Source organism: Rhinichthys klamathensis, unplaced genomic scaffold (assembly GCF_029890125.1).
Source record: "Rhinichthys klamathensis goyatoka isolate OS25496 unplaced genomic scaffold, OSU_Roscu_1.1 h1tg000523l_1, whole genome shotgun sequence".
In the NCBI taxonomy this organism is placed as follows: domain Eukaryota; kingdom Metazoa; phylum Chordata; class Actinopteri; order Cypriniformes; family Leuciscidae; genus Rhinichthys; species Rhinichthys klamathensis.
Window position 1 is genome coordinate 2,312,531 of NW_026607002.1, and position 9,576 is coordinate 2,322,106.

At 36.2% G+C, this 9,576-nt stretch overlaps 1 protein-coding gene across 1 annotated transcript; it reads left to right on the plus strand.

The window, feature by feature from the left end:
* The first annotated feature begins 1,888 nt into the window (after positions 1 to 1,888).
* Positions 1,889 to 4,632, plus strand: LOC130073088 (gastrula zinc finger protein XlCGF7.1-like). The gene is made up of 2 exons (XM_056238521.1): positions 1,889 to 2,001; positions 3,835 to 4,632. The coding sequence occupies exons 1-2, from the start codon at positions 1,944 to 1,946 to the stop codon at positions 4,536 to 4,538; spliced, it is 762 nt and encodes a 253-aa protein (XP_056094496.1). The 5' UTR covers positions 1,889 to 1,943; the 3' UTR covers positions 4,539 to 4,632.
* Positions 4,633 to 9,576: the final 4,944 nt, after the last annotated feature.

Genomic DNA, 9,576 nt, shown 5'->3' on the forward strand with positions numbered 1-9,576 from the left:
TTGGAAAATGGTCATCAGCTAAAGTCAATTGGAAAAAAAGTGAAGCGTTTTTATTAGGAGATTGGAAGGAAGGGAAACCAAGTCTTCCTGAAGGTTTGTGCTGGAATAGGTGGGGGTTGAAATATTTAGGAGTTTTTTTGGGAGATGATAATTTGTTACAAAAGAATTGGGATGGTGTTTTACAGAAAGTTAAAGGACGTTTAGATAATTGGAAGTGGCTTCTACCCAATATGTCCTATAGGGGTAGAGTGCTTATTGTAAATAATTTGGTTGCCTCTTTTTTATGGCACAGATTGGTTTGTATTGATCCTCCTGTGAAACTAATAGCCGAAATTCAAGCCAGACATCACCTGCTCTGAGTGTGGAAAGAGTTGCGGACACAAATCAAACCTTAAGAGACACAAGATGATTCACACTGGAGAAAGGCCTTATCAGTGTGGAAAGAGTTTCACTCAGAAAGCTTTCTCAAAGAGCATCTGTCTTCTCTCTCTGGAGTGAAGACTTTCAGCTGTGATCAGTGTGAGAAATAATTTTCTTCACTGTGTTATTTTGAAGTAAAAAGATAAAATCAGAGCCTTGGGGTAAGATGAGCCACCCAGAATTGACACAGTAGGTGCCAAGTGGCGTGTTGTTATTACTAGTGTTATTGTTTTTTTATTTAATAATTATCATAATTAATGGGGTTATTATTCAGTATTCCATGATTTAGATCTACATTTCAGACATCTGTGCTTTCACTAAAACCAATAGGTTAGTGGCTTGGCTTCTGTGATGGCCCTGATGCAGCCACACATCAGTGAACGGTGATGTCGCACACATACATACAAACACTCATAACTCTGATTTTCTTGGAAATCATCCTGCACATTCTTTTGTTTTACTCATTCCCTCAATGGTTTCTGTTCATATATTTATTTGGCAATAAGATGCAGACATTGTTTATTTATCATTAAGATTTATTTGAGTTACAGTACACACATTTATTAATATTGATTTCTTTGAGTTTAAGTTACCGCTGTGTTGCTGAGGAGTGGATGGTTGGAGGGTTCGGATGGTGATCGCCAGTTTCGTTTGTGGTCTGTGCGAATTAAGGGCCGGCATACCGCTTCAACTGCTATTTTTAGTTCTGCTTGCCGCTACCAACCAGTAGATTGACTGTGGGGGGGAGTTGAAGGGTTTGTGTTGGTATTGTCTTTTCTAATTGCTTGTACTTTTCCTTAGATTTATTATTGGTGTTAAGATATGCACTTAATTTATAGGATAATTATGTAACCGGCCTTGGTATTGATTTTGTTATTGTATTGTGAAGTTTGTTGTTTTTGTCTAACCCCTATGTGTTAATATGGACTAGTCCGTTTGTATAAATGTGTCCCTGCTGTTTAACTTGTAGATCAGTTTAGTTTGTCTTCTCATGTACTCAGTTGTTTGAGTTTAGTTTGTTTTGTTGATCTCTTTTATAGGCCTAAACATTTGATTTGATTATTTGGACTTTGTTTTCCTTTTGAATTCTTTGTATATGATTTCTTTGATTAGTAAAATATATTTTTGGGAAATATTTCTATGGCCCTCATTCCTTGACTGCTTGGTCCCTCACAGCTTCTTACCCAAGTAGGGGCCAATTTACCCCTTTTTTTGTATTTACATTTTGTGCTATAACAACTTTATTAACAAATGTTTATATTTATTTCCTATAGTAACACCATTGGCTGATAAATCGTCATCGTCCTCCTGCACATGCTAAACTTATATCTTGATATGTTGCATCCACACAGTAAATCCACACTGTTCTTAATGGGGGGCATCTCTCTCATGTTACCCTACTATTAGAGTAAAGCTTTAACACCTGAATAATATAATAATAATATATTCCCATCTTCCCACAGGAGAAGAAGCAAGCAGGAGGAATTAATCCAGGAGAAAATACTTGACATACTATTGTAAAGATGGAGTTTGAGGAAGAACCCTGCAGAATAAAAGATGAAGATACAGAGGAACAAACAGGTTGGTACAGATAGAACAATACATCTAAAACTAGATCCTAAACTCAGCAAAAAAACAATCGTCCTCCCACTTTCAGCTGCTTTTTTAAAGCAAATTTCTGATTATGTGAAAATATTTTTATGAACATGGAAAGATTCAACAACTGAGACATAAAAGGAACAAATTTCACAGACATTTGACGAGCAGAAATGGAATAATGAGTCCCTGAACAGAGTGGGGCTCAATCTCAAAAGTAGCAATCATTATATGGTGTTTCCAGAAGTTTAAATGCTAAAGTGCATCTCATCTTAATAGACTGTGAAAGATTTGCCAGATCTTGCTGTGAGATGTTACTTCACACTTCCACCAAGTCATGTTCTTAAACAGATCTGAGGGTTCATAATGTAGTTGGCATTAGAAAGTCTCCCTGTATCGCTCTCTTCGGTCTCTTACATTACAGACACGGCTGTTTATTGCTCTGTTCACATCTGCAGTCCTCATGCCTCCTGAAGCAGGACTATGGCATGTTCACACAGGTGATCAGAGACCCTGAGCATCTTTCTACTGGTGTTTTTCAGAGTCAGTAGAAAGGTCTCTTTAATGTTATTGTGACATTTTCTTCCACCGGTGAAGTGTTAGGTCTGGTTTCACAGACAGGGCTTAAATTAAGCCAAAATTAGGCCTTAGTTCAATTAAGACATTCAAGTAGCTTTTATAAATGTGCCTTTAAAAACATTACTGTGTGGTTCTTGAGACAAAACAATTGCAGTGACATATTGTAAGATCTGTCAGAGCAAGTTGCTTTCAGTTAAAACAGCTCAAACATGTATTTTAGTCTGAGACTATCTTAAACCTTGTCTGTGAAACCTGGGGTTTGTGTCTAAAGGACTGTTCCACTGTGCATGTGCAATAATTGTTTATGGTTCATGGAACAAGCATGAAAAACATTGTTTTAACTGATCAATAAGATCTGAAAATATTAAACAATATATTATAAATATATGGTTGAAATATAGTATCCTGAAAAAGGGTACACAGGGTGGCCGCAGGTCCTTAAAAAGTCTTAAAATGTCTTAAAAAAAGTTTTCCCAATAAAAGGCCTTAAAAAGTATTAAAATGTCTTAAATTCTGATTCGATGGGTCTTAAATATTTCTGGTCACATTACCGCTAAAATGTCTCCAGTCTGACGGACCCAATGTCCGTCAAATAACCAGCGAAGCATCGAATCCCGAGAATGATTCTGATTTTATTACATAAATAATATCTATTTGATAATGATAATGTGTTTCTGGTAGCGCTGTTGAGACTCGCCTGTCTCTGTGAGAGACTTTATAGTGAGAAATCAAAACAAACGAGCATAACAGCACACGTCATAACTCACAGAACAAACATACTGAGGTAAAACTTCACAATGTTGAGTTTTTTTATTTATAACATATGATATAAGTAACATAACATGGTGGGAGCTATTTTGCTGAATATTCTCACGATTGCAAAATGTAACATTGATTTTGGTTCATAAGTAGTTAATATTAAATTACTTCAATTACTTAGGTTGAACGTTAAATATTACATATACGTTTGTAATCAGCATGAAGCTTTAACATCTACTCTCGTGTAATGGAAATCATTTTTTCCATCACAGGTTTGGTCTTAAATTTAATTCAAAGTGGCATTAAAAAGGTCTTAAAAAGTCTTAAATTGAACTTGTTTATATCTGTAGACACCCTGGTACAATAATAAATTATTTTTTAAATTTTTTTGCTGAGTTTTAGACTGAACCATATTTATTTTTGTTTCTCATTTGTCCTCCTTTTATTGAATTATGGGAATTTAATATTTGTCGATTTTAGACCCAGTGGAAGTGAATGAAGACACACAGCAAAAACCTCATCGTTTTACAAATGAAGATGGGAACAGAAAGAATTTTACACAAAAACGAGCTCGAAAAACTGGAGTCAAAGAATCTTTCACCTGCCCTGTGTGTGGAAAGAGTTGCAGATATAAATCGGAGCTTAAGACACACTTGAGGATTCACACTGGAGAGAAGCCTTATACATGCACTGAGTGTGGAAAGAGTTTTGTTGAGAAAGGAGACCTAAACATGCACATGAGAATTCACACTGGAGAAAAACCGTTCACATGCACTCAATGTGGAAAGGGATTCAGTCAGAAAAGAAATCTCCGAGATCATCTGCGCCGTCACTCTGGAGTGAGATCATTCAGCTGTGATCAGTGTGATAAAACATTTGTTGTGGAATCAAACTTAAGACAACACCTTACAATTCATGCAGATGTGAAGCCTCACGTCTGTTCTTTATGTGGAAAGAGTTTTTCACAACTTAAGTCTTTAAAAGAGCATGAGAGTATTCATACTGGTGTGAGACCTCATGTGTGCTCTCACTGTTGCAAGACCTTCACTTCATCCAGCGACTTAAAAAGACACCAGAGAGTTCATACTGGAGAGAAACCGTTCCAGTGCTCTTCGTGTGGGAAGAGTTACACCCAATCATCTAGTCTACAGAAACATAAGAAGTGTTGCCCGAATGTACATTGAATGTAAAATTTGTTACAAGAATAAAGGGGAAAAAACGTGTACTTTTTGAGTGGCATGAGAAAAATGTTTTCATGGAAAGTGATGAAAACAGTTTCAACAACAAGCAACATCACACGAGCAGCGAGTATCACACGAGTGCTGTTTCGTCCCGAATAACACGAGTGCAATGTGTGGTAATGATTTTATACAACAGTTCAAGAAATGAGAAGTTAACATTGTGTCTAAAATATAACTAAGTATTGACTAAGTATTTTGAATGAAGCACTTCAAAATAAGATTGGGGGGGTTGAAAGGAAGTAGTCTTCCCGTAATATGAAGATTGCGGCATTACATTTACATTAGATTTGTTTGTTTTACATCATATTTATTGTAATTTTCTTTTACGCGTAGTTTGCAGTGTTGAGCATTATAACCAATCGCATGTTTCTGTTGAGTTTAGATGTCCAATCTGAAGCATTTTGATTCGTCACTGCGATTTACAATTTCAATTTCAAGAGCACTTCTATAATGACTTCATGTTTGTAGGCTTAAATGCCATGTCAGATGCAGCTTCTGTTCCACCTTTGCAGTAAAAATGTCTTTAGCTGATGGTTGAAAAAATGTCATTGCTAACAGTCTGTTGAATTGTGATTGATTAAAGTAACTTGATAAATTTAGGTATTGTTTCATGTTTACATGACTTTATTAATAAATCAGGTCATGCCCCTGTGTGACGTTGAATCATTTGCGTATCTGACTCCGAGTATTTCATTTATGTCGGTTGTGATATTAAGTAAAGCTTGCAACATGTCAGCGAGAAGCTTACAGCTCATATATTATCTTCTCACACAGTTACAAATGCAGCGTTTGGACTGAACAACTTCTTCTTCTGCTGCACGAGATGAGAGGACATTTATTTTCTGGGTCATGAAAGAGTCTGCGCTCAAAAATTAGGAAATAAAAAGCACAATATAATGGTTCCAGAGAGACCGTTACGTCAAATACAGGAGTATATAGCAAATTTAAAAAAATACAGTAAGTCTCTGTGTGTGGTGTTTGACGTCACAGAAAATTCCCATGACGCAATGGGAATCCTAGTTATTTACTTTAAAGAGAAAATAGCAGTATAAGGGTGATTTAAAGTAAATAACTGTACAAATTACAGAAAAGTCTAACAGTGTAGATCCTCAGAATAACTTGTGTTTTTATATTGGTTATATATTGGTTATATTAACAATAGTTTTGGACTTTACAGTGCCATTTTTTTTTTCAACACGTGAACTTTTTGATATACATCTGTATGAATGCATGCTATTGCTATTATTTTAGCTACACGTGTAGTTTTAGTTAAACCTTCATATCTCTGATTTGCAAACTTTGACTTTGTAATTTGCACACATTCACAGGTTTAATCGATGTCTGATTACAGCAATAAATCCTCATCAATATTCTTTCAGCTTCTCTTTGAACTAAATTGATGAATTGATAGTTTAACAGTGCTGGAAATATAGAGCTCATTTCTGATAGCAACACACCACTTTTGAGACGATAAAGATTAAAATACCATAAATAAATAACAGTACTGTACAGTAGGCTAACAGTCAGCTCTTTGTTTTGTTTTGAATTTGATTTTCTTTAATTAAATTATTATGGGAATTTAATGTTTTGAGGCCCACTGGAAGTGAATGAAGACAAACGGCATCCGTTTCAAAAACCTCATCATTTCACAAAGATGTAATTTCACAGACTGAAAATAATTCATGAAAAGAAAGAAAAAAACGTGCAAAGTCTTTCATAACGTAAACATTAATGTGCACGTGAGAAATCACACAGATATAGATCTATTCTATTTCATTCTGGAGTTTAAAGATACAATATGTAAGTTTTTTCGCCACAAGAGGGCACAGTTTCCAACAATAACAAAGGCGTATGTGTATGACGCAGTGAACAGCTGAATGATGGGACTTGCTGTCAAGCTGATGGATATAATAATGTTTATGGATGAGTGCAAACCTTCATGTTTTTTAACATTACAGTGTTATGAGACAGATATCGTCTCTTTAGCAATCGCGACCTGCTTCATAACACTGTAAGTGATACTATCCGCGGGACTTACACGCGAGTCCCGCGAATAGAAAGGAATAAGGACATTTAGAGCTGGATTACACACACAGGTCAGTTTATTAGACGAATTAAACTTGTGAGGTAATGCAGCGCTGCTTCACTTGGTCTAATGTAACACTATCACACTAAACTGCATTTAAATGTGTGTTGAAAGTTATAACGTTATTCTACGTGTTAGTTCGTTTGCTATACGAAACTAGCAAGGTAAGCTAGATCAACATTAGAATAACATACTGACCATATTCTAACATTTCATCATGTTGAGCTAACGTTATAACATTGATTTGTTGTATGTAGTACATTTGCTCACCTGTCTAATAAAGCTGTCAAGTCGTGACTCGTGAAGCTCTGTCAAGTCCAAGTTAGTCGCGGACGTGGAGCTCTAGGCATCTCAAAAATGCCACGCTGATATTGATCCTCATTTTAGTTCTCCTTGTTTGTCCCAAAGTCTGCTTGCCATGGTCTATGTTTGAACGAAACAAGAACTGCGTGCCGCTAAACGTTACGCACTACCAGTTGTCCACGTCTGTCGCCATGGTTACGTCATGGCCATGGCAGTGCGAGCGGAAACCGAGGTTAAGGCGGATATTGCGTCATTGACAGGCGACATTTGTGAGTAGCCCCAGAGTGCAGTCTGGACGATGGGGCAGGGCGACACTTTTAGGTGGGGCGACACGTGTCGCTCCGCCCACACCCGATTTTATTGGTTTATAATACAGCAATCTTATTGGCATAGACGCTTGAGGCACGAGCATGCGCATTCTTTTATGTACGAGTTTATGAATTATCTATGACGCTGTTTGGCCGTAATAGCCTATATTAAGTGATAACCATTGCGATTTCAGTAACGATCAATTGGATAATGTTTTGATGAACTTACGAATCAAGTTAGATGAAGTTACTGTCAAAATGTATTCACAATTCACATCGTTTCAAAGCAGCTTTACAAAAAGTCATATTGTAAGCTTTAATATTGAGCAGTTTTATTGGTTGGCGATATCACAAAATAGGTTGCTGATAAATAATACACTGTTTGAGATTTAGCCTAGCTATACTATATTAATTTACCCTACAGATAAGTCAGTGCCACTTTTGGTGGGCAATGAGCATAACTGCATGAAATTACTGGCAGATCAAAGGAGAGATCATTTCTATGTGGGCTGATTTAGACAATATTTTTCCGCATGTCATGCAGAGCTCCTTAATTTTATATCATTCGTTTATGCTTCTTCGTTTTTCCATTAGGATCAGTGAATAAACACAAACTCGGGATTTTGCACAAATTATGATAATTCCCTGTATTTCAGTAAAACAGTCCCTGTTTTTTTTATGGTTATGCAGAGCCTATATGTGAGTGTTAATATTTGTAACCATTTTTATCCAGTAGCCTACATGAACATGAACACGCAATGCGATGGTGGATGAATAAACAATTGGATTTTTAATATAGCCTACTGATGTCACAGTCACAGATAGACAGTCGTACATAACCGGTTAACACTTATTAGAAAACATGAATCTTTAAAAAATATAACATACCAATAGGCCCTCATATTGTATGGACAGGTAATCAACCAGGAAACGTGTTTGCCATTAAACATTTTATTTGCACTTTGTACCAAATAATGTAAGAATTGGACAATCTCGTTTAAAAAATGACAACAAAAAACGGTCATGCTTTAGAATTTAAAATCAGCTGCTTACATTCTTACAGTCAATTATCATCATTTGCGTAAAATCCAGAGTTTGTGCTGATCCACCGATCCTGATAGAAATATGAAGAAGCCAAGTGAATGACGCACTAATCTAATGTAAAACATCTCCCTGAAGTACAAGTAACGTCACCAAGCGTTCGTTTTTAAACAATAACTTAATCTATACTGTGTCTTAAGTATAATAAAGTATTAGCCAATAGATATTAACAAAAATTACCATGGTAAACTGATAATAAGATACGATTAAAGTTAGCATTTAATTTTTCTTTGATACGGCCAAATCATTCACAAAGTCGTACATTAAGGAATGCGCATGCTCAGACCTGAATTGTTTACGGCTCTGGTTTACACCAATAAGATTGCGGTATTATAAACCAATTAAATTGGGGGTGGGCGGAGCGACACGTGTCGCCCCGCCTAAAAGTGTCGCCCCGCCCCATCGTCCAGACTGCACTCTGGGGTACTACACATTTGTTGGCCGGGACGGCCACTTATTTAAAATTGGAATTTCTCTGAAATAAAAAATCTTTGGAGACTTTTGGGATATTGTAAGTACACAACTGCAGGAAATATATCACACTGTGCAAGTGATTTTTGGATATTTTATTACAAAATTATTACATATTGGACCTTTAAATAATATTGTTTCCTCCTAACTTTTCAAGATCTAGAAAATCCTGGCATCTCTGAATGGGCAACTTCCACTGTATAGCGCGACGCATTTTCTGTTATCCGCCAGTAGAGGCGCTCGAGCAACCGAAGCAACGACACACATCCGAGTCTAGAGAAGAAGAGAAGTGAGCGAGGGAAGGGAACATAAACATGAGAAGTGGAACACAGCCGTGCATTCTGCTCTAAATCTGCTGTTTCAGACTGTGCGTACATTCATTTGATAATTTATTAGGGGAAATCTAAATCCAAACGGCTAATCGAGTCAGTTCATTAATTGAATCTCTCAGAAATTAATCGAAATGAACCGACTGATATTGTTACGTTCGTGAAACATAAACTCGTTACTGACTGTTTTTTTCACATTGCAATTTGTGAAGATTATGAGTTGTGTTTTTATTTTATGTAGCCTAATTAACAAATTAAACCTGGAAAACAGTTTTAATGTATTTAAATTATACCGGATGTAACTTAAGGGCAACATAAACATCAGCTAGAGTTGAATTGTTTCTAAAAAAAAAACATAAAGAGTTTAATTACTGGGGAATATT

What these genes read in the sequence shown, in the direction of transcription:
- LOC130073088 (XM_056238521.1), top strand. Translation starts at nt 1,944, where the DNA reads ATGGAGTTTGAGGAAGAACCCTGCAGAATAAAAGATGAAGATACAGAG. An exon ending in AGATACAGAGGAACAAACAG is followed by an intron (nt 2,002 to 3,834) that starts GTTGGTACAGAT and finishes TGTCGATTTTAG; the next exon opens with ACCCAGTGGAAGTGAATGAA.